The sequence below is a fragment of the Homarus americanus genome, unplaced genomic scaffold (genome assembly GCF_018991925.1).
Source record: "Homarus americanus isolate GMGI-L3 unplaced genomic scaffold, GMGI_Hamer_2.0 scaffold5637, whole genome shotgun sequence".
In the NCBI taxonomy this organism is placed as follows: Eukaryota; Metazoa; Arthropoda; class Malacostraca; order Decapoda; family Nephropidae; genus Homarus; species Homarus americanus.
The window spans coordinates 224,425-249,431 of record NW_024725250.1 but is presented as its reverse complement, the minus strand read 5'-3'; the positions used below and the strand labels follow the sequence as shown (position 1 = coordinate 249,431).

At 43.4% G+C, this 25,007-nt stretch overlaps 2 protein-coding genes across 10 annotated transcripts; one reads left to right on the top strand and one right to left on the bottom strand.

The window, feature by feature from the left end:
- Positions 1-5,295: 5,295 nt before the first annotated feature.
- On the top strand, positions 5,296-12,731 carry LOC121864774. 6 transcript variants are annotated; one of them, XM_042363947.1, is made up of 3 exons: positions 5,296-5,378; positions 8,674-9,605; positions 10,219-12,731. In XM_042363947.1, exons 2-3 carry the CDS (start codon positions 8,982-8,984, stop codon positions 10,585-10,587), a joined length of 993 nt encoding a protein of 330 aa, XP_042219881.1. In that variant the 5' UTR covers positions 5,296-5,378; positions 8,674-8,981; the 3' UTR covers positions 10,588-12,731. The 6 variants fall into 6 exon arrangements, with proteins under 6 accessions (XP_042219881.1, XP_042219879.1, XP_042219878.1 ...); XM_042363945.1 differs by lacking the exon at positions 5,296-5,378 and adding an exon at positions 6,664-6,755; XM_042363944.1 differs by lacking the exon at positions 5,296-5,378 and adding an exon at positions 6,935-7,138.
- Positions 12,732-16,273: 3,542 nt separating this feature from the next.
- Positions 16,274-24,598, bottom strand: LOC121864773 (putative ankyrin repeat protein RF_0381). Of its 4 annotated transcripts, none has more exons than XM_042363939.1 (18): positions 24,138-24,598; positions 23,473-23,587; positions 23,068-23,212; positions 22,780-22,878; positions 22,328-22,426; positions 22,037-22,135; positions 21,626-21,724; positions 21,170-21,268; positions 20,926-21,024; positions 20,515-20,613; positions 19,948-20,046; positions 19,758-19,820; positions 19,213-19,347; positions 18,931-19,044; positions 18,578-18,688; positions 17,959-18,072; positions 17,149-17,259; positions 16,274-16,899 (listed from the first exon to the last, which is right to left on the bottom strand). In XM_042363939.1, exons 3-18 carry the CDS (start codon positions 23,138-23,140, stop codon positions 16,721-16,723), a joined length of 1,692 nt encoding a protein of 563 aa, XP_042219873.1. In that variant the 5' UTR covers positions 23,141-23,212; positions 23,473-23,587; positions 24,138-24,598; the 3' UTR covers positions 16,274-16,720. The 4 variants fall into 4 exon arrangements, with proteins under 4 accessions (XP_042219873.1, XP_042219875.1, XP_042219874.1 ...); XM_042363941.1 differs by having other exon boundaries at positions 23,068-23,209; XM_042363940.1 differs by having other exon boundaries at positions 23,068-23,587.
- Positions 24,599-25,007: the final 409 nt, after the last annotated feature.

Below are 25,007 nucleotides of genomic sequence, written 5' to 3'. Positions count from 1 at the left end.
CTTGTGAGAAAAAGTTGATGTTTCCGTTTGCCACACCTGAGTTGTGTTAATTAGAAGGTAAGAAATAATGTTATTCTCTGACGGTGGGGAAGACAGGTGAGGGAGACAGGTATGCATCAGGAAGAGAGGAACAATTCTATATTTACCTTAGGAAGGAATAATACACATCCATCTTTGGCTCTGTTGACCTTGTTGTGTAGTAACGCAACCTGTGGTCATGACTATCCTCACACACCCCGCTAGCTTCCTCATGTTGATATAAACACCACACACACATGATTAACACCAAATACATAATAGATAATACACACACACACACACACACACACACTGTATCCTCTATGGACTACATTTCAGTTCAGAAGTTCGTGGTACACTGGCGGTGAAGGATGCATAGCCTGCTGTACCCTGCCGTTAATCATACATAAGGCGGAAAGTCAAGTGTGAATAATATGGGATTGGGTTAATAAACCTTGAATAACCTCAGCAAAAAAACAAAAACATTATACTAAGTTTCGCACACAGATACGATCGCCCCAACATCAGTGTGGAGGCCCGTTCAGGTCACGTAACCTGTAATATCTGGGGCTGGGTGACATTACATGGCCTGGGTGACATGTTCACCATTGAGGGTCGCTTTACTGTGGACAGATACATCCAACTGTTGGAGGAACGCTTCTTGCAATCTGTACGGGCAAGGAATTTTCCTTTCCCAGCTGGGCCTGTCCTATTTATTCACGACAGGTGTCCGATCCACACTGCCCGTGTCGTTCGTCACTGGATTCAAGAACAAGACACCCTTCAGCTCTTGGAATGGCCCAGCAAAGGGGCGGACATGAACGTCATTGAACAAATTTGGGCACAAATGGTGAACACCTGGGAACCAGCAAACGTGAGGACCAGCCATCAACTCCTGGACCATGTCCACGCCCAGTGGGAAATCTACAGGCGTAAGCCGGAGTTTATTCATGAATCATGACCTTTTGTCTTCTATGCCAGATAGCTTGCATACAGTTATTGAGAAAAGGGGGGGGGGGCTGGACGAGGTATTACATGATAATGTGAAAAATGGATTTCATTTGTCCTTCTAAAATGTGTGTTTTATTATTGTTAAATAAACACTAGTAACTAATAATACAGAGACTACAATTTATATATACACATTTATGCAGAAGAAGAAAAAATATGTTTATAATTCATTAGGCTATTGTGGGTGGTCGTTGGGGGTAACATCGTTCAAGGCTTATAGTGAGTTGCCTGGCGGACACCAACCTACACTGTCCTTCTTGTGTTGTCTTTCCCACTATAAGAAATAATTAACGGATGATGATGATTTTAATATAATATATTAAAAAGGTTTATTATATTAAAATATATCCCATTATTTGTATTCAGTATATATATAATAGCAATTAATTACTAATAGCACTCTCCAGACGCACAAATTAGATAGACGATAGAAACGGACAGATAGCTACTATATGGAACAGCTTACATTTTTAACATTAAATACACAAATACGTTATAATACAAATACAAAGGTAATTGGCCTGCTACAACACAACACAACCATCCCTTCTTATTTACATCAAGTTACACGCCCTTACCCCTCACGCCGAAGCAACAACAACAAGGGCGGCTCCCGTCATAACAGTAGATGATAACACCGTCTAGCAGGTGGAGCCACAGTCTCTCCCCACCAGGTGTCCTGTCGCACTGATTATGGTCTTGTTATGTTTGTGTTGTCATTCTTCCTCTTCCTACACCGGCTTTTTTTTTTGGGGGGGGGGTACCTTGTCGGTTGTTAAATGAGGCTGTTGCTTGCTGTTCTTGGTTGTTTGGTGGTCTTGTTGCTGTTCTCGGGCTGTTGTTCATCTTGTTATACCATTTGGTCCTGTTGCAGGTGTTGCTTGCTGTTATCTGGGGTTATTGTTTGCTGTTCTTGCTGTTATCTGGGGTTATTGTTTGCTGTTCTTGCTGTTATCTGGGGTTATTGTTTGCTGTTCTTGCTGTTATCTGGGGTTATTGTTTGCTGTTCTTGCTGTTTTCTGGGGTTATTGTTTGCTGTTCTTGCTGTTATCTGGGGTTATTGTTTGCTGTTCTTGCTGTTATCTGGGGTTATTGTTTGCTGTTCTTGCTGTTATCTGGGGTTATTGTTTGCTGTTCTTGCTGTTATCTGGGGTTATTGTTTGTTGTTCTTGCTGTTATCTGGGGTTATTGTTTGTTGTTCTTGCTGTTATCTGGGGTTATTGTTTGTTGTTCTTGCTGTTATCTGGGGTTATTGTTTGCTGTTCTTGCTGTTATCTGGGGTTATTGTTTGCTGTTCTTGCTGTTATCTGGGGTTATTGTTTGCTGTTCTTGCTGTTATCTGGGGTTATTGTTTGCTGTTGGTTGGCGCTTGTGGTCGTTGCTGTCATTAGTATCGTCACTTGCTGTTTCTGTTGTTGTGTGAGATTTGTTCTTACTGTTGTTGCTGTTGTCGTTTGCTGTTAACTGTATTGGGTATTAGTGCTGTATTAGTGCTGTATTCAACATTTGTTCGATTTTATTTTAGTTCTGTAACTTTTATTTATTTATTATTATTATGATTATTATTATTATTATTATTATTATTATTATTATTATTATTATTATTATTATTATTCATACGTCAGGGTACACATTCCACTGTATCAATTATTACTTTAATATTATTCACTTTGTATTTTTATTCATTTTATTCATCCATTGTCATTATTCATTAACAATTTCTCTTATTATCGTTCTATCTCCCTCTTTTAACGCTTAATCTAACTCATTCTCGGCGTTTAGTTTTCTCTTTGAAGACCAGCTGAGGTGTCACTAGGTGGGCAGCTGAGACCGTGATGCTAGCCAGGTAGAACAGGTGAGGGGGGTGCTTCTCCCCCCCCCTTCCTCCCTTCCTTCCCTCCCTACCTCCCTTTGTCTCTCCTTCCCTCCTATATATATTATCTGCCTCATTCTCTTTCCTTTCTTCCCTCCCTCCCTCCCTCCCTCCATTCATCCATCTTTCCCTCCCATATACCAGTGCTTCACCTTTCCTCTGGAGTCTGGAGTGTAGTAAAGGACACACACACACACACACACACACACACACACACACACACACACACACACACACACACACACACACACACAAATATGATGACTTAACACTTCTCAGATACGCCAAGTCACTGACACATTATTCTTATTGTATGGTAACTGGCAAACCGCTCTACCTCCCTCAACCTCCCTTAACCTCCCTTAACCTCCCCCCACCCTACCTTTAACCTCTCTCCTCCTCACCTACCAATAACTTCCCGACCTCGCCCCACACGCCCGCCTACACCTATTCCTAGCAACCACACACTCCCTAACCAAATGCAGATAGCCAACTGGATCCACTCTCTGGCGTTTAGTTTTTGGCTTCAAAGTTCTGCTTAGGTTAGGTTAGGAGGGTTAGGTTAGGTTAGGTTAGGTTAGGTTAGGTTAGGTTACAAAGACATTGTTGATATTATGATCATTCGGATTGAAACTTTCTTCTTCTCCTTCTTCTTCTTCTCGACACAAGGCCAGAGTACGTGAGCCACTTGTCCTCCTCGAGAGATACACACTGGAGGGGGACCTGGTCATTGCTTGTGTCTTAAGATCCTAACCTAACCTAACCTTCGAGTATGACGTCATTTAGGTTCGGTAAGGTGGTTAATTAAGTTAGTTTAGGTTAGTTTAGGTTAAGTTATCCTCAAGGTCAAAGATAATTAACAGGTGAGTATTCATGTGTCTCATTTTCTCGGTAATGTTCTGCTTACTGGTGATGCAAGACTAGGAAGACGTGCTGGCTGCGACACACACGTACGGTCAGACACACCTTGTTATGACACCGGGAGTTGCAAAAGGAAAACCATGTCCTTGTGAAGGTCAAAAGTGGTTTAAGTTTTTACATCACTTTGCTTTAATGTTTTGCTGGTGCTGTTTTAGGTAATAGACAGATATCGATTGGTAGAACAATAACAACAATAACAATAACAGTAAGAACCACAACAATAACAATAACAGTAAGAACCACAACAATAACAATAACAGTAAGAACCACAACAATAACAATAATAACAACACTAACAACAAACCCATCCTCAAGAGTCAGGTAGGCAACACCACACATACCTCCGTCAGGTAAAGCACGTCTTGGATATAAACATTCTTCACCCCACTCTACTCTACCCCCAACCCCCCCCCCACTCTACCCCACCAAACCCCTCTCTACCCCTGAACCCCTCTCTACCCCACTAACCCCACTCTACCCCACCAAACCCCACTCTCCCACCAAACCCCTCTCCCCACCAAACCCCACTCTACCCCACCGAACCCCTCTACCCACAAACCCCACTCTACTCCACCCAACTCCCCACTCTCTACCCCCCAAACCCCCACTCCCCCCACAACCCCACTCTACCCCACCACCGCACTCTACCCACCAAACCCCACTCTATCCCACTCCACCAAACCACCAAACCCCACTCTACCCACCGAACCCCACTACCCCACACCCCCCCTACTCTACCCCACCTCTACCCCACCAAACCCCACTCTACCCCACCAAACCCCTCTCTACCCCACCAAACCCCACTCTACCCCACCAAACCCCACTCTATCCCACTCCACCAAACCCCACTCGACTCCAATACCTCATCACCTTCCTAAACCTGTCTCTTCTTAACCCTGGATTGTGGAGTGATTACAGAGACTCACTCGGCCTCATCATGCCCTTCAGATATACCGCTAAGATACTACACCAAGATACTGAGACTACTGCGCCTTCTTCCGATATCCCCGTCAGGCGTTATCGATCAATCTGTGTTTCTTTATGCTAGACAAGGACAGTAAATGTGATATATCGGTGATTAATAGGAGGATATCTCTTGAGGAAAAATATAACAGAAATATTTTTGTTATTTTTTTGGTTAGAGTTAGAATCGTTGTTGTTGTAGTAGTAGTAGTAGTGGTGGTGGTAGTAGTAGTAAGTAGTAGTAGTAGTAGTAAGTAGTAGTAGTAATGGTACCTGTACATTTTCACTATCATTAAAATCATTATTCACATTAAATGGATAAAAAACAAAAAACAGGTACGGGTATTGTTTTTAACCCACCTGACTCTACCTGTATAGTACCACACCTCGTCGACAACAAAACTGGATGCGCTTCTCTCACAAGGCGTATAATATATCACGTTATCATATCTCCTAGATACTGTTATCTTAGGTGTTATCTGTTAAATGTCACCAATGTGTTTTGTGTATTTGGTCATGTGTGTGAGTGTAGTTACAACATGTGCCTTGTGTAGTGTGTATTATATACTTTGTTCTTCATCTGCATTTCAAGGTTTGGTATTTGTTCTCAAGTCAGGTGTTCTTTGAGACTTTGTTGTTTGTTGTTGTTGTTGTTGTTGTTGTTTGTTTGTTATCTTATATTCTTGTGTTAAGTGTGTAGAAATGTGCTTGAGTCATTCTTTATAAAGCCTATATGTTGACTGTATATCGTACAGTAGATGTATATAAACTTGTAATAATAATAATAATAATAATAATAATAATTATAATAATAAACGGTTTATTAATAGAGTTCCAGCCGGTGGCTGAAAATATACAAACTTACATTTGAATTAGACATAATGATATGCATTCAATACATTTACAGGGCTGTACAGTACATAAATCAGGAGTTGTTTATTATTTTAACAATAGATGGGATGGTGCTGTTCTTATATCTATCAGTGCGGGCTCTTATGGGCTTAATTTTGTTGTAGTGGCGGACTGCGCGAGGTGGGCGGGGGACTGCCGGTGGCAGGAGGTGGCGATGACGAGGATGGTGCAGTAGTCCACTGCCAAACCTTGCTAGTGCTTGGTGGTGGAGGTCACTGAGGGATGGTATTTCCAGGGTGGAGAGAGCGTTGTTGTAGCCGAAGTAGTCTGCGCCAAGCATGATTCTACAGGCCCTTTTCTGTACCTTCTCTAGCCGACGTTGTTGGGTGGAGTTGAGAGAAGACGACCAGGCTGGTGACGCATACGTTAGTTTGGGGAGAATAAAGGCGTTGTAGATGGTCCTCAGCTCTGGCTTGGGTGTCCCAAGTGACCCAACTTGTGTGTGTGTACATTGCTCTTGTTGTGGTTTAAAGACAACTATTGTCCATGACTGTGAACAAGTGTGTGTGTATGTGTGTGTATGCCACCATCATCATCATCACTACTACCACAATCACTATCACTACCACTATTATCCCTATCACTATCAGCAGTTATACTCATCTCCTGTCTCATATACTGAATGAACTACACACACACACACACACACACACACACACACACACACACACACACACACACACACACACACACACACACACACACACCAACAATCCTCTTTCTCTCCCCTCATCATCCACCAATCAAAACGCCTTTAGCTCTCAAAATAACGTTTCCTCATTGGTCACATCATAGCCCAATCATTATTTCTCTTTGACGACGAATTCTTTACTATAAAAAAAAATATTAGTCAATTATTTGTGGAATTAGACTTCAGAATGGGGGTAGATATATGGGTATGAGTGGGCATGAGGAAAGGGAGTGGGAGGGAGAGGGAGGGGAAGGGAGTGGGAGGGAGAGAGAGAGGGAGGGAGGAGGTCGCTGTATATATTGTGGGTAGCTCGTCGTCCATGCTGGCAGATGACCACGGGACCTCCCACCTAACAGTGTGCTTCATGTGAGTGACCAGACCGGACGACGCTAGTTGAGGGCTCTCCTAACTCCTCCTCCTCCTACTACTACTCCTCGATCTCTTCCTCCTCCTCCTACTACTACTCCTACTCCTTCCCCATCTCTTCCTCTCCCTCCTCCTTATCTAACTCCTCCTCCTCCTACTACTACTCCTCGATCTCTTCCTCCTCCTCCTACTACTACTCCTACTCCTTCCCCATCTCTTCCTCTCCCTCCTCCTTATCTAACTCCTCCTCCTGACGCAGCTGTGAGTGTGTAGTGTCTCCCACGTTACTCACTGCTGTTGTGGCGACGACGAAGGGGTGACGTAGACACTGAGGAAATTGTGATTCGCGTTATGGTTGTAATGGTGACCCTGGCGGTGTGATGGTGAACGGTGTTATAATAGTGATATAGTGTTATGATGGTGAACACGGTGTTATGATGGTGATATAATGTTATGATGGTGAACACGGTGTTATGATGGTGAACACAGTGTCATGATTGTGAACACGGTGTTATGATGGTGAACACAGTGTTATGATTGTGAACACGGTGTTATGATGGTGAACACAGTGTCATGATTGTGAACACGGTGTTATGATGGTGAACACAGTGTCATGATTGTAAACACGGTGTTATGATGGTGATATAGTGTTATGATGGTGAACACGGTGTTATGATGGTGAACACAGTGTCATGATTGTGAACACGGTGTTATGATGGTGAACACAGTGTTATGATTGTGATCACGGTGTTATGATAATGAACACTGAATTGTAATGGTGAAGAGTGTTGTGATAATGAACATTGCTATAAAAAGTGAACACAGTGTACTTCTGCAGAACATTCAATACTTACCTTTATAACATATACTCACTGAGAAGAACATACCGTACAACTTAGAACTTTCTCTCACTGTCGTACTAAAGTTTTATCCCTGGAAGTTTATTTTTATGTCAGGTAATGAGGAGATGAACCAGGTATTTAGAGCAGGTAAGGATGGTTAGGTTAGGTTAGGTTAGGTTAGGTTAGGTTAGGTTAGGTTAGGTTAGGTTAGCGTTAGATTAAGTTAGCGTTAGGTTAGGTTTTGGTTAGCTCGATAAAGTGTTTAAGTAGAGTTGTATTGTGTGTTTAAGTAGTGTTCTGTGGTACTACTTAACATAATCACTAGCAAGTCTTGTGTTCTGTACTCCCTTGGTGGTGTGTGTGTGTGTGTGTGTATATGTGTGTGTGTGTGTACAGTAATTATAACGTATGTAGAAATCTGTAGAAAGTACTTAATGTAGAATCGTATCGTGCGTGGTGGTATGTGTGTGGTATGTATAGGAATGTATTGCAGTAGTAGTAGGGTGACCTGGATAATAGAGTACCAGGTAATAATCTGACATGGGGAACAGGTTTCAGGTATGGCTATCAATAGGAGCAGGTGACTGACCACTCTTGACAGCCTTCACGTGTGTGTGAGTGTGTGTGTGTGTGAGACTTTGTGTATGTATGTTTGTGTATGCAATAGTTTCACATCACAAAAAATAATCTATTATCACCCACTACTTCTTGTGTATATACTTGAACGCTATCCTAAGTAATGATAAGTACCGTTTTCTTTCTCAATATCCTTTATCGTTTTCTGTAATAATATATGAAGGGGAAACTACAGAAAACATTAGAAGCCGCGTATGACTTCTCCCCCGTTGTCTGTGTTAGATCAAACTGCATCTTATCCATTCCTCTGACAAATCAAAGCCAAAAGTCCTTATATTATTTTAAATCTTACTCTTTTGTGGATTTATTTTGATCGTAATTAGCAGAGAACGAGAGAGAATTTTGGTGTAGTTATTTTACGTCAATCGTGGGTCGTAACTCACTGTATTCACGATAGATGGAAGTAATGTTTTTGTTTTGTTTTTCTTTCTCCTCTTCAGGTTGTCATACGGATTCAGGCACCTCCTCAGTCATCAACAGTGTCGTGTAAACTGCAGCATCAACCACAACCACTACTACCACTACTACTACTACTACCACCCTCCAGCCCCAGTGACAACCAGTTGCCACTAATGTACTATAGCTTAAACTACCACCACAGCAATAACCACAACTACTACTATTCATCAGCTATAGTGACATCCAAATACCACCACTCTAGCTCCAACAACTACAAAAACTACCACCTACCACCACCACCACCACTACCTACCACCACCTACCACCATCACCCATCACCACTTGAGTCATGTCCTCATCGTGTGTACCTCCTAAGGGCTGTGTCGTCCATAATCACGACTCTTACAACTATGACGACCACGACGACTCCTCTAGTGAATGTGGGTCGCTCTGTACCTGCACCTCCAGCAGCATGACCTCCTTGACCTCTTCCACCGTCAGTAGAGACCCCAGCAGACTTGGCCAAAACAGTGAGTCGTCTGTGTCCTTAGCCATGCCCTCCACAGCCACCCTCACTGCCACACACACAGCCACCCGCACAGCCACAAACACAACCACACAAACAGCTACACAGACAACAGACAGCAGCAGCGGCAACCCGTATATAGTGGTGTTCGTGCCACCGCAGATGGTGCCAGGGAGGATACGTACCAGCTGCGGTAACTGTCAGAACCACAAGGCTCTCCAGGAAGCCCTCCGGACCTCTTTGATGAGAGCGTGCGACTTCTTCCCGTGGGTAGCCGGGTTCGTCATCATCTACTACTCCTTCTACTGGTGGGGACTCGGGTCAGGGTTTTCGGCGATCCTTTTCACGGTCGGGGCTCACGCCATCATCCGCTTCGTGAAGACCCGCGGCGTGCTTGAGTGCTCCTCCATCAACTCCTCCCAGCCCCAGCAGGAGGATGATCCCTCCGTGAGTAACATCATCTATCGCAGCAGCCCTCTCTCTCTCTCTCTCTCTCTCTCTCTCTCTCTCTCTCTCTCTCTCTCTCTCTCTCTCATATTCGGCACCTACACTTCATTGCCTGTTGCTACACGTCACTGCCTTGAAAGATACTGTTTGTATTAGATATTTACAGGGTCCTTCGTCACTTCAGAATTCTTACGTAACATATTATTTAAACTTCTCAGTTTATTGCCATGACATAAGCAACACACAAGTGCAATAGTAAATAAACAATGTTGTTCCTGCAGCCTTGGATCCAGTTCTCAATGTAAGCTTAAAGAGAGTCGGGCGTGTTATAGGCTGTGTGCTGAGTGACCATCCATGACAGCAGACACGAGCCAGGCGCTCAGGATTACTATACAGTAATGCTCACAGGCATGAATGGTTTTCCTGGGCTATCTCTTGTTTGATGATTTAATGTTAAATAGGATGGTTAAAAAAGTCAGCCAATCAATAAATTCATCAGTCACTCTGTCAGTCAGTCAAGGTTAGGATTCATAGAGCTGTTGACGCAGCTTGAGACAGGCAGCCTCGACCGAGCAACAGTAATAGCCTGCTTTTGTTTCCTTTACTTCTGCAGGAGGAGGACGAGGAGGAGAGCGAGGGTGAGACGCAGCAGAGAGGACAGGAGGAGGTCGTTACTCGGGACCTGGCCAACGAGAAGCCTCCATCCTACGAAGCTGCCGTGGTGAAGCCTCCGCCCTACGACCTCCAGTTTCATCTAACCCCCCGGCAATCCCGCTGTCAGGCCGTCCTCAACCACCCCGACGACAAGAACGTCATCAAGGTGGACTTCCTGACGGTGCCGACCCTTACGGTAGACAACACGAAGGATGTGGAAGGAGCGCTCGACGACAAGGAGGACCTCTCCCTTCCCTCCTACCAGGACGCCATCAGATTATCCTTCAGGAGTGATAAGAGTTCAATGGGAAATCAAGACCGTGAGTGAGGATGTGGCTTCTTCCATGGCGCCATCAGATCATCCTTCAGGAGCAACAAGAATTCACAGGTACAGTAGAGACTGGAGTAACGAGCAAGAGGAGAGTCTTGGATACCTCGGTCCACCTTCTTCTCCAGACGATAATTGTTGTAGTGTTTTCTAATGGTTATATTTTCTACAATTTTTCCAAGTGACAAGTTGAGGCGCTGTGAATTGGATTTTGAAACGCTGGATTTGGGCATATTTGCTCGTTCAGGCCAAGGAACCAATCAGAAGCGCCAGGAGACTGTGTATCGACAGTTAACCAATCAAAGACGTCTTCTAAGAGACTACGTATCGACAGGGAGCCAATCAGAAGCTCCAGTAGGCTACATATCGATAGGAAACCAATGAGAGACGCTTGCCAAGAGATTAAGTACCTACATGGAACCAATCAGAAGTTCTCGGTAGGATCTGTCATACCACACATCCCAAACTCCTAAATTCCTTGGAAATGAGTCTACTCACATCCTAGAGTGTACTTGTACACGTGGCCAGTCTCTCATGCAGCTGTAGTGTGGTGGCGGTATGACACCGTGTGGCCAGACTATCATGCAGTTCATGGGTGACAATCACGGCAGGAAGCTTCAAGGTGTCGACACTCGCCCCACTGCAGCTGGTCGTAACAGATGGGCCTCGACTCGACGTGTGTTAGGAGATGAACCTCACACTTGACGACCTCGTCTCACATTCCCAGAAGTTCCGTACGTTAAACTGAACCAATTAAAGGTTTATCTCAGGGGTTCGAGGAGGCCAGGAAACACGATACAACAGTGAGTGAGGACCTGTTGTATTGTATGAATCATCAGATGATCTTGAGATGATGAAATAGATTCTCAAAGCACCGTAAGTTAATTTTCCTCCCTTAACTAGAAATTGGAAAAGGCTCATACCGCTTCCCTGGAACTATAACAGAAATATGACCGTCTGCATGATGGTCAATATTTCACCAATATAAGTTATCGTTAAATAAGGATTCATCTAAGGGCAATCTGAGACTGTGAACGCAAACATATCGTCACTGGGAAGACAGGGCGTATTAGTAACCACCGTAGACAGTGTACGATAGTGGTGGTTCAGATGGGCCCCAGTTCTAATGGGCCCCAAACTCATACATTCTAACCCATAGTCTCATAGTCTAACCTTAATAGGCCCCGGTTTCAATAGACCTAATGACCCCAAGTGTTGACCCCAGGATAGAGGAATGTGTATAGCTTAACAGAAGGAGGATTACCCCGCATGACCAGCCAGTAACTGTGTCTGACCCGTCCACTACATCACGTAATACCTCCAACATACCTGAATGACGTCATCAGTATACCTTCAGCTGGATGAAAAGAGATGAAGAAAAGTATGACGTCAGGAATCGTCAGCTACCCGTAGTCCCCCCCCTCCCCTCTGACGCATCGCTCAACCAGGCTCTAGGAACGCTTGCTAAGGTATATCGTCCAAGCATTCGTCAGCGTTGAAGCCATGACCCGGCACTCTGGCAAAAAATACCTACCTACCTACCTACCTACAACACCTCACCCATCGTAAAAATTAATGTAAATAATATAAATATTTTTTTTTTTTTACGTTCATCCAATCTTTCTACCTAGGCATGATTGGCTGGGCAGGTGAGGATATCCTGGTAATTAGCATTCAGCAGCTAGCAGGTTACTACACCACCTTGACTGGATGCTATTCCACCCAAGGTTTGTTCCACCATCGAGAAGTGTTGCCGACAGTGTACTCATTTATCTCTTGAGTGCATCAAGAGTGAGTGTAAAGGCTGATAACTGTGCAGGTATCACCGTCTTGGTACACCTGAGAGGGTAGAAGGTGTGTGAGGGTAATTATAAACAGGTGGATGGACGCTGGGCTCACCTGATCTCTCTCTCTCTCTCTCTCTCTCTCTGTAGATAATGTAAGTAGCAGTAACACAAGACAATGCATTAAGTAAAGAGAGATACTAACCGTGAGAGAGTGTAGTGTGACGTAGTTTATAAGTATTACTATAGAATGTAAAGTATTTAAGTATATGTGGTGTTACAACATCAAATTGAGACAGAGTTTATTTTTTTTACTAAGAACTGTAATGTATAGTGAGAATAAACTGTCTTTAAAATATCGGCGTTCTTTTCTATATGACCCTGAATTAACCTGTAAAATAATCTATATGACCCTGAATTAACCTGTAAAATAATCTATATGAACCTGAATTAACCTGTAAAATAATCTATATGAACCTGAATTAACCTGTAAAATAATCTATATGACCTGAATTAACCTGTAAAATAATCTATATGAACCTGAATTAACCTGTAAAATAATCTATAAGACCTGAATTAACCTGTAAAATAATCTATATGACCCTGAATTAACCTGTAAAATAATCTATATGACCTGAATTAACCTGTAAAATAATCTATATGAACCTGAATTAACCTGTAAAATAATATATATGACCTGAATTAACCTGTAAAATAATCTATATGACCTGAATTAACCTGTAAAATAATCTATATGACCTGAATTAACCTGTAAAATAATCTATATGAACCTGAATTAACCTGTAAAATAATCTATATGACCTGAATTAACTTGTAAAATAATCTATATGAACCTGAATTAACAGTGTGAAGGGGACACGATAGTAACCTCGTACTTTGGCTCATAAGCATTCAATCCATCGATGGGTCAACACGCATTCTCGCCCCCTCCCACCAACGTCCAAACTACCTCACCGTGTCCTAACTGCTGAGGAGGAAAGAGTGAGGGATTGAGAGCTGAGAGAGGACGACTAGCAGGTGAGGAAGGAGGAGAAGAAACGCTGGGAAGGATAAGGAGAGAGCAGATAGGAGGAAAAATATGAGGAGGTGAGTTTTGGCATGAAAGGTGGACGGAGGCTTCCCACTTTTCCCCATCCCACACAAATGCTCAATTAGAACATGGAGGCGCAGTTAGTCAGTCATTTTGAGTACTAAAATATTAACTGGGGTCATAGGGCTCTGGTGACACCCTAACCTAACCCAGAGAGACGCAGGGAGGTTACTAGCAGCCTTGTACGACGCCCTCACTAACCATCAGTCATGAATGTGAGTCATCCACGTAGAGCTTCCTGATACTACTGCTGAGTGTTTAGTGCTTGTTGTAGCTCTCTCTCTCTCTCTCTCTCCATAAACGTGAAAGCCGCTTCTGAACATTTCCCACACACACACTCATACACACACACACTCATACACACACACACTCTCATACACACACACACACACTCATACACACACACACACTCATACACACACACATGAATAAGGAATTTAGGGAACAGTTTTCAGAAGGTAGGAAGTACTTGTTGTGAACTCCGTGGATAGTGTGGGTGGTGACGGCTGCCGCCCAGGGAGTATGGGAGGTGGTGTGTTGTGGTGAGCAAGGATAATGACGTGATTATGGTGACCATGATAGTGATGATGGTGATACGATCCTGGTGACAGTGATAGTGATGATGGTGACACGACCCTGGTGACAGTAATAGTGAAGATGGTGACATTACAATACTTAAGGTAAGGTCAAAATGGGGTCCCTTATTTGACCTACAGAACAGTGACTTGTTTTCGTCGCCAATAAGAGGTCTAGTGCCTCAGCCTCAATAACAAAAGACAAACAAGCAAAACAAATATGTGTAGCCTGAGAGTGATTTAGGTGTGAGTGGGGAGTGAGTGGGGGAGTGGGGAGTGAATTAAGGAGTGAGTGGGAGTGAGTTAAGGAGTAAGTAGGGAGTGAGAGGAGGAGTGAGTGGGGGAGTGGGGAGTGAATTAAGGAGTGAGTAGGGAGGAGGAGGAATGGGGGAGGTCCTGCAGCAGGGCGTGGGGGAGACATTACAGCAGGGCGTGGGGGAAGTCCTGCAGCAGGGCGTGGGGGGCATTACAGCAGGGCGTGAGGGAAGTCCTGCAGCAGGGCGTGGGGGAGGCATTACAGCAGGGCGTGGGGGAGGTCCTGCAGCAGGGCGTGGGGGAGGCCCTACAATAAGCACTCACTAGGAAGTACATCGTCAAGGTCACTCACACGGGAAGTGGACACTCAACTGCCTCTAGTGTACCAGCGTTCCATGACCCTGTGAAGCTGTCCCAGGGCCCTAGTGAGGCTGTCCCAGGGCCCAGGTGAGACTGGCCCAGAGCCCTAGTGCACTAGCGTCCCAGGGCCCTAGTGAGGCTGTCCCAGGGCCCTAGTGAGGCTGTCCCAGAGCCCTAGTGCACTAGCGTCCCAGGGGCCCTAGTGGGGCTGGCCCAGGGCTCGGGTGTACCAGCGTCGTATGCGTTTTTTTTTCTGATGACGTCAATTTCCCTGTTTAATTTTCAACGCGTTATGTGACCTTCAGAGCTAGTTGTTACTCTCTCTCTCTCAGCCAGGGGCCACACACCAGGACCACACACCACCGCCTCACCACACCTGTCTCCGACCTCCACAGATGTACGGTCCTCCTGCCCTGATGCCCTCATATTAAGCTCTGTGCCGACACGCTAAACCCAGTCGATTATTGTCATTAGTAATCCAATACAATGCTAGTCTGTGGCTGTCATGCGGGCGGAGGGAGGGATGGGAGGGGGGTGAAGGAGGGAGGGAAGGAGGGTGAAAGGGTAGAGGTGTGTCACTTGGTTTTGTTCAATTGCTGTAGATACTGTTTTAAGTCGTACCTTCTGCGGGTCTGAAGGTTTGGGCTCAGGTGGTGGTATTAATGGTGGTGGTGATAGTAGTGGTAGTTGTGGTGGTGGTATAGGGGAATTGCTGGTTGGCTGCACACACACACACACACATGCTGAGGAGATGGAGTACAAGGATAGGAATAAAAAAATAAGGTTTACAGGACGCAAGAAGAATGAATAAATAAAAAATACGAACTCATCGAGAGAAAGATAATGAAAAAACAACTAATAAGGTGCTGGGTATGGGAGGCGTGTTCTTAACTGGCGTCCTACTGGGTGGTGTACTGTGTCCCTGGAAGCCGAACTACTCAACTGACTCTTTAAAAGCCTCCTTCACAAGTACAAGGGCCCCAGAGCTCTTTGTTTTGCGTATTAGAGAATTAACCTTACTAGTACCGGGTGGATAAAATAACTTGTGTTCCTAGTATGTAGTTAGTTACTTAGCTAGTTAGTTAGTTGCTTGGTTACTTGGTTGGTTGTTTGGTTACTTGGTTGGTTGCTTGGTTACTTACTTGCTTGCGTGCTTGCTTGAATGGTTGCTTGGTTAAAAATCCTCATTGATAAATAATTAGTACAATATAATTTGGCCTAATCTGAGTAATTAATTCATGTCTTAATGGCAAAACTGAAGCTACCACTTAAGAGCTGGGTGTATGTAGTGAGTGTAGCTGATTTAAGTGCATAGGTAAATACACCTTGGACACGTAAACATTAAGATACATCAGTAGTTCCCAAGCAACAGCGGGATAGTATGAGTTGGTTCCTTGACCTGGAAACGTGGTGGGAATAAGAGACAGCTCCACACCTTGCTGCCTCTCACACCATCCAATCTCGCACAGGAAGAGCTTGTTTATTTCTTAAGATATCTTCAAGGGTTAACCTCATTAGTACTTGTTGTCAGGGAAGATAGTCTTTATTATTTGTATACGCAATATCTTGTTCTCGCTCAGGAAATAAAAAGAAACGATAACTTCATGTTTTTTGTTTATTTCTCAAAATCTCGCCAGGGATATTTTTTTATATTTTCTTGACATCAGGGAGATATCGTTTATTAACCCCTTATAAGTGATATCTCGTCATCAGGGTCAATAATTCTGTTAATAATACTTAGACAAGAATTATCATCTTCATCCATAGGAGAAGAATGAAATTATTAGATACATAAAAACACTTAACAACTGAACACACATATTTTACCCTCTGGTGATACATGAATGAGTTTTAATAGCTCTTCAAAATCAAGTTCTCTTACTCAGTCATCTAATCAAATGACTGACTGATATGCTCTACTGTAGGAGGGTGGTAGAGGTGTCAGAGAATGGTAGTCACTCTGTCATATTCTGCCTAGTACGACTTTTCTCCTTCTTGTGGAAGTCAGAAAAGGGTGAATTCTCTGCCATATTCTGCCCTCGATCGCTTTATTCAGTCACCTTGTTGTTCAGTTTGTCCTTCAGTATCGGGAAGATTATCTTAGGTTTGTTGTCGAGGTTCTGACGTAGTGTGAGGGTCTTCCTGGTACGGTAGAGGACGATAGATAGAACCACGGACACCACTACCCCAGCCACCGCTAACACCACCATCAGAAACAAAACTTTACCTGAAATTAACACCATTATCATTATTTTACCGTCATTATCACCATCATCATCATCATCATCACCTCGTGGATAATTTCTTGAGACACAGAATAAATGACAAACACACGCAAAATAAACAGAGAAAAAAGATAAACACAGACTAAACAACGAGACAAACAGACAGACAAATAAACAGACACGAGAAGGCACAAAGACAAACAGATAGACAGACAGACAGACACAAACAGACACAGACAAACGGTACTCACAAACATGTAGTAAATCGTAGTGCCGAACTTGCCCCGCCTCGCAGACAACACGTAGGCAGCCCATCGTCCATCGTTCACCCTCACTATATGCTTCGTCTCTCACACTACAGCCTATCGAGTGAAGGACGAAGAGATAGTTTCAATCTATTGGGGGAGAGAGGAGAGATAGGGGAGAGATATACAGCAAAAAAAATATAGAAAGGAAGAGATGAAGGTTAGTCTACACTTCTCAAATAGCCAGCCATAGAAACGAGACATGATAATTCGAGTGAGACAAGTGTAGGAGATGGAGTTATGCTTGTAGACCTGAGAGAATAGAGAAAGAAGAAACGAGAAAGACAAACAAAGAGAGAGGGAGAGAGAGATAAAGAGACTGAGACAGAGAGAATATCAATATGGTTGTGTGTGAATGTTAAAAGAGAGACAAACAGAATGAATGTGGTTCTGCGTGTGCTGGAAAACCAAAGACCCAACACAGCACTAGTATAGAGTGGGTATGACTATTGGTGAACAGCTGCCTAAGTGAGCACGTTAAGAGGGTAGCCTTGGCACTGTGTTAGAACGCTTGGGTGGAGGTATAGGGAGATGGGAAGAAGAACAAGAACAGCAACAAGAACAAGAACACGAAGAACAAGAAAACACTGTATGCATGTTTTCATAAGTGTGTACATGTTACTGTGAGTATATCTTGACATTAAGGTGGGAACAGTGTGTTATATTCAACTAGCTGTGGCTATTAATGCTCGAGTGAGGATGGTGACATGAAGATAGCTATTAATGAGAGAGAGAGAGAGAGAGAGACATACTTACATGATGAAAGCACGTGTGTGGGTTGGGCAAGTCCTCCTCTACACACCTGTTGATGACATCCTTCGGGCCAGGTGTGTCCATCGGGATACACCTGGCCATCCACCGCCCTACAACCTGACCAACACACATACACACGTTATTATCTCGGTGTTGATAATGTTTATTGGATCTGCCACACACACACACACACACACACACACACACGCACACACACGCACACACCATAGTAATTTGTATAGTTTAGATAATAGAAATAAATACATCAATAGGTATATAAACATTTCACTCACAGCTTAAATAAACCTTATATAAGATCAACTATAACAGATCACCTGAAGCTTAGACAACCCACAGCTTATTTTACCTGATGATTAAACACCCTAATGCTAGTCGGGAGATTAGGTTAGGGTTAGGTTAGGTTAGGGTTAGGTTAGGTTAGGTTAGGTTAGGTTAGGTTAGGTTAGGTTAGGTTAGGGTGGGTTTGGTTTGGTTAAGGTAGGTTAGGTTAAGCTTAATTAGGGTATTTAATCATCCGGTAAAATAATAATCAAGGGTGTCTATTCTTCAGGAGATCCAATATAACCTGAAGAAGTAACAACAGGTGAGAAGGCTGACGTACAGGTGGTGAGTACTGCCAGGGGGACGACCTGTCCTCTCTCACACCCCAGGTGGCGACAACCAGCTGACCAGGTGGTGCCGTGACCATGTTCCTCCCCCTCCAGCTGGCAACCTGCGAGAGAGACAGACAGACAGGGAGAAAGAGAGAGACAGAGGGAGAGAGAGAAAGAGAGACAGAGAGAGAATCACAAAATGCATTAGTTTACATTAATTTTTTGATGCATATATGAAAATTATCAAAATAAATTACTCGAAAAATTTATAATGAACAGACAGACAGACAGACAGACAGACAACTGTAAGAAACCATATGTGTCTTTCTACAACACAAGAAACACAGTCACATATACTCACATGTGCCAGACACCTGTGGGTTCCTCCAAACCTGTCCTCGTACACACCTGTTCTCGTGACAACCATCATGCCAGCGTGCCTCGTGATGGTACACCTGCCCTGACACATGACAGTCTGCCAGAGAGTCATAACAATGTGACATACAGTTAATTACTCGATGATATATCAAAACTCAACACGATTAAATATTAATTCATTGTTATTTGAGGTGATTTGGTAGTTCAGGTGGAATGGGGTGGAATTTTTTAGGTAATTTTGATAGGTTAGGTGAAAGTCTCATACCTAGACCAGGTGAGGCGGGGGATGACGGCCTCCAGGTATCGCCATAGCAGGTCAGGCGACGAAGAGGAGCCACACCTGTGTCTCCCTCCTTCAGGCAGGTCTTCCCCTCCACCACACACTGCGTCCCTCTCTGACCTGTGATAACACTACGTACTCAGGGACACATTATCGTACTCTGGATCCCATGTATGTATCTTTGGATCTCTGTACGTATTCTGTGAGTCATGTACGTGTTTTGGAACCCATGTTAGTATTCTGAGACTCATGTGCGTTTTCTGACACCAATGTATGTACTCTGGGGACCTATGCACGTACTCTGGAACATATTTACGTACTCTGGAACCTACTCTGGAACCTATTTACGTACTCTGGAACCTATTTACGTACTATGGGACCTTATTACGTACTATAAGACCCATTTACAGTACGTAATCAAAGACCAAGTTGATTTACTATTACACTTTTACTACTTACTTAAAGGTAATTAGAGATGCACTTATAAAACTCTTCAAAGTATGTAAGTCGACTTGTAACACCTGCCTCACCTTCCATCAGTGTAGCCAATGCCTTCATCCTCTTCTCCCTGGCCAAATCAACCGGAGTCTTACCTGTAATAAAGGTAATAACACTAATAACAATAATTATAATCATCAAGACATTACCCAGAGCACACATTATTATCATTACAGAAATTTAACTACTAAAATACAACACTAATTGACCCTCATTACTCACGTTGATAGTTGATTAGGGTCAAGTCTGGGCAGAAGAACAAGAGAGCTTCGATCATCGTGACATTTCTACCCCGAGTGGCCAAGTGTAGCACTGTGTTGCCTGCCGAGGGGGGACAGTGAATAAGAGGAATGTGTGTGAAATAATGTAATTGGTCTAATGCTAATTCTACCTCTCTCACGATGGCCATGTTTTAGGCTTCTGATATTTTAGGTTTATGATATTTTGGTTCCATGACACTCTCGGCCCCTCACACTTTGGGTCTCTCACACTTTGGGCCCCACATACTTTGGGCTCCACATACTTTGGGCCCCTCACACTTTGGGCCCTACACACTTTGAGCCTCTCACACTTTGGGCCCCCACACACTTTGGGCCTCACACACTTTGGGCCTCACACACTTTGGGCCTCACACACTTTGGGCCTCACACATTTTGGGCCTCACACACTTTGGGCCCCACACACTTTGGGCCCCTGAGATACACGACAATAGACACAGACAGACAGACAGACAGAGACGAAAACGCAATGACTTGAGAAAGACAAATAATCAAGAAACCTAATTCTCACCATTGTTGTCCACAGTATCTACGTCCACGCCGTAGTTAAGCAGTATGGTAGTCACGTCCAGTTCCTTGTGCTCCACGGCGTAGTGTAGAGGCGTCTGACCTGAAGAAAAAACAACTGGACGTCTCAACAAACAGGTAATTGTGTTTTTGTTTTGAGTTTGTTTTGGTTTTTTGGTTTATCTTTTGTTTTGTTTTTTGTTTTTTGTTTTGGTTTTTTGTTTTTTGGTTTTGTTTGTTTTTTGTAAGGTATTTTTTATTGTTTGTTTAAGGTTTTTTTCGTAACTTAAACTAAGATGTGTCGTAAGGTCATCAATTAAAGGGAAAAATTTACCCTTGAATCTTTGTTTGTTCGAATCTAACCAAACCTAACCAAAACACACACACACACACACACACACACACACACACGTACCTAGTATGTCCCTGGCCGTAGGATCAGCCCCGTGTCCTAACAGAATCGCCACTACTTCCTCACGACCGAACCAGGAGGCATAGTGTAGCGCCGTCAACCCTACAGGTACACACAAGGGGTCAGAGGTCAGGGGTCATCACCGAGCATTATTATTCTCGTAGCAATATCATAAATACGCTAGACTTTAATATTTATTCAGAAAAGTCCATACTGACAGGGAACAAATGAGTGATCCCTACAGTACCTTCATTATCCTTGGCTTCAACATCAGCTTGGTTGGCTAGTAAGATTTTCACTACCTTGGCATTGAGCAGCTCAGCGGCGTAATGCAAAGCTGTTTGACCTATGGTGTAAAAAGTGTCAAGGTGAACTAATATTTAACACCTGTGTACCTGGAACTAGATATTTAACATTTAGGAATCTAGAATTTAACATATTAGCACCTGGGTTTAAATATTTAACAGAACGTTAACTACATATATAAAAAGAGAGAGAAATAAGTGGCCAAAGGTGACAGATAGACAGAGAAAAACGTCGACAGAGATAGTGAGAAAATTCAGCTTGAGAGATGGAGAAATGAGATAGGAAACAGAGAGGGACAAATAAAGCATAGACACTGAGGAGGAGTTTAGAGAAAAATAGAAAGAGAAAGAAAGAAAACAAGACAGGCGTAACTATAAAACACAAACAGACAGAATACCGTAGTGGTCGACGGCAGAGACATTAGCATGATTAGCCAGCAAAGTCTTCACTGCCCCCACTCGACCCAACCAGGCAGCCTCGTGAAGAGCTGCCTTACCTGTCAGAGAAACCAACCCCAGCTCAGGTGTGACGACGACCAGATAAAGTGATACTAACATAACTTTATTTTCGAATGAGGAAAGAAAATGGATTAGGAAAATCGTAATTAAATATGTTTGTTTTTTTTTCGAATAAAAGGACAAACAGATGATCACTAAATAATTGAGAATAAAAAGTTTAAGGAATGTGAAAGTCATTCTCATAGGCCTGGCGGATCACTTGTAGATAGAGCGTTCGCCCCATGCCGTAAAGGTCGCTGATTAGGGTCCCAGGGCACGCACTAGTTTGACTCTATGACTCAGTGACTCACCATCATCGTCTGGCGCGTCTAGGTCAGCGTCCCCGGCCAGTAGAGCGTCCAGTACCTCCTGCCGCCCGAACCAGACGGCCTCATGTAAGGACGTCTTACCTGAGAGACACCAACAATCAAACATAGAAAGATAGATTACATTAAATAAGTCTATTTAAACCCCTAAATAAAGATAATTAACCCAGTAAGAAAGTCAAATGGAGAGATAAATATAATTAATTAAGGAAAGGTAATTTAAACAGGTAAATCAATATAAAGTCATTAAGATAGATGACTCAGAGCCATTCTTACCCCAGTTGTCTGAGGCGTTGACGTCAGCTTGTCGCGCCAGAAGTTCCTCAACTAAGGCCACACTTCCTTGCCTCGCCCCTACTTGTAGTGCCGTCTGTCCTGCTAACACTTATCCTCTGTTACATTACGTCTTGGTGTACAGTGTTGGGGTGGTGTACTGTACATATCCTCTATACTGTACAACACCTATTACAGTAATCACACCTACATTGTACTACACAGAACATAGAGAGAGATATTCTGATGTCTTCTTTCCTATATAGACAGACAGACAGACAGACAGATGGAAAGAGAATGATGGGTGAAGATTGTAAAGATGCCAGAAGAAGAGAGAAAAATGGAGAGATACGAAGAGAAAGTGAAACAGGTAGACAGAGAGACAGGCACCAGAAAGAGATGAAGAAGAGACAGGGAGAGAGACATCAGAAAGAGACAGAGACACTAACACCCACCTGCACCGTCTCTAGAATTGACAGACACACCCATATCCAACAGGCTCCTCACCTCCTCCAGGTCCCCGGTCCTCGCTGCCTTGATGAGAGTCAGGCCATCTGTAGAAGGTCACCAGCAGTTCAGGTCAGGTTAGGGTAATTTGGGGTCATGGGTTGTGGGGGTGTTATCAGAAGAGTGAAACAATTGGTCAAAAGACTATTTCAAAGGATGAGAGATATATCAATATGAAACGGAATCTCTCTCTCTCTCTCTCTCTCTCTCTGAAATACCAACAGGCACTGACATACCTTGCCTGTCATCTACGGTGATAGTAGTGGCACCTATCACCAACAGTGCAAGTGCCAATACTCTTAATGGCATCTTGACCTTACGTGTGCTGCTTGACCTTGGCTGGATGTGACCTCTGAGCCCAATTAAGTGACCTGAGAGCTTCTTAGGTCACATTTAGACGACGTCCGAAGGGTAAAAATTTTATATTTGTTTATTTTGATTTATTATTTATTATGCTTGATTCAAGAGTTCATTACGGTTTGTGCTTCATGGGATAATTAAATAGTTTCATGGGTCTTTAATTATATTATATGGGGGTAATTAGCTAGTATCAAAATAATTAGTTAATTTCAAGGGCTAATTAGCTATTTTAGGGGTTGAGTAACTAATTTCAGGGATAATGAAGTAAATTTTAGGGGTACCTCGTTAATTTTAGGGCTAATTCAGTAATTTCAGGGTTGATGTATTAAATTCAGGTCCGACGACTTCAGGGAGGACCAGTGAACTTCAGGGCTGGCCAAGTGCAAAATGCGATCCCTGAAATATTAAGAGAAAATGAAACACAGATGATAGAAGGGCAATAGTGAACAACTCTCTCTCTCTCTCTCTCTCTCTCTCTCAGAGAGGGGTAGAGGGGATGAGGGTGCCAAATACGGGTGCCAGATCTGCCGAGTTAGTGGCAATGCCCTGACAGCTGTGGTACCAAAACTATGGTACGAGAGAGTGAGAGAGAGAGAGAGAGAGAGAGAGTGTGTGTGTGTGTGTGTGTGTGTGTGTGTGTGTGAGACAGGCAAACACAGAAAAGCCTGACATCATCCGCCTGTATAAACTAAGATAGAAATTCACTTGAGGTGGTAACACTGTCGAAAAAAGTCATCAATATAGCTATGATTCAATACATTTATGAGTGTGTGTGTGTGTGTGTGATAGCTCTTAGTTTGAATGAGTGACTGACTGACTGACTGGCTGACTGACTGGCTGGCTGACTGACATACACAAACACACCCAAGCACATGTACTCAAAACACACACATGTATGTATGTATGTATGTATGTATGTACACTTAAACTACACAAATACACTTACCTCCTAATACACTTCCATGAGGCAAGGGTGTAGGATGGTGTCACTCCCTGGGTGTAGGAGAGTGGTGACTTAAGGAAAATGACGTGGGTGTAATAGACTTGGGTGTAGGGTGAGTGCATAGGGTGTAGTGCATATATGTGTGTGTCTTTAGCGAGTGTAAGTGTATAATGTAGATGTATGATATATGCTTCTATGTGTAGTATCTTGGGTGTAGAGAGTGTAGCTGCCTCAAGTGTAAGCGTGTGTTATAGGTGGCGATAAGTACACCTAAAAATACCACGTGTGGGGTGTAGGGGGTGTATATTAATGTAAACAGGGTGACAAGTGTGAGTGTAAAGCATCACTCAAGTGTCAGTGGAGGTGATACACTTAAGTGCATCGGATGTAGGTTAGAAAACTGAGAGAGTGCAGTGTAGGTGTAGTAAGGTACACTGGCAAACAAGCACTGCCTCTTCTTATATTAACTGGCCTCCCTCACACCCACACACGCCCACCAGGTATATATTTATATCTGTGTGTGTGTGGGGGGGGGGTGTGTATGTGTGGGTAAGTGAGTGTGTATGTATGTGTGAGATCTTCCCAACGCACACACATGTAAAACGACAGGTATATAAAAAACGATAACACGAGGATGACAAATGACCTTAGCTCTTGCCTTCGATCCTATACAGTGACCTAGACGCCATGCAAGAACGTCAATGCAGGTAAAAATTAGGTGAATTTAAATCTGACGTAGTTTCACATACCCTTGTCATAGTTAGGTGGAGAGGGACGCCAAGACGCTGTTGATAATCGTACGGGAAGAGTTTTTATACAGGTAATCCAAAACTCTTTCCTTAAGTCCTTTAACCTCACATTTTTCTCTTAACC

Bases quoted from the DNA above. Each gene is read 5' to 3' on its own strand.
- LOC121864773 (XM_042363940.1), bottom strand. From the start codon at position 23,140: ATGCCATTAAGAGTATTGGCACTTGCACTGTTGGTGATAGGTGCCACT. The intron at 20,047-20,514 runs GTGAGAATTAGG...CCCCCTCGGCAG, and splicing joins AGATACTGTGGACAACAATG to GCAACACAGTGCTACACTTG. The intron at 18,073-18,577 runs GTACGTCAGCCT...TGTGTTGGTCAG, and splicing joins CCTGGCAGTACTCACCACCT to GTTGTAGGGCGGTGGATGGC.
- LOC121864774 (XM_042363947.1), top strand. From the start codon at position 8,982: ATGTCCTCATCGTGTGTACCTCCTAAGGGCTGTGTCGTCCATAATCAC. The intron at 9,606-10,218 runs GTGAGTAACATC...TTACTTCTGCAG, and splicing joins AGCAGGAGGATGATCCCTCC to GAGGAGGACGAGGAGGAGAG.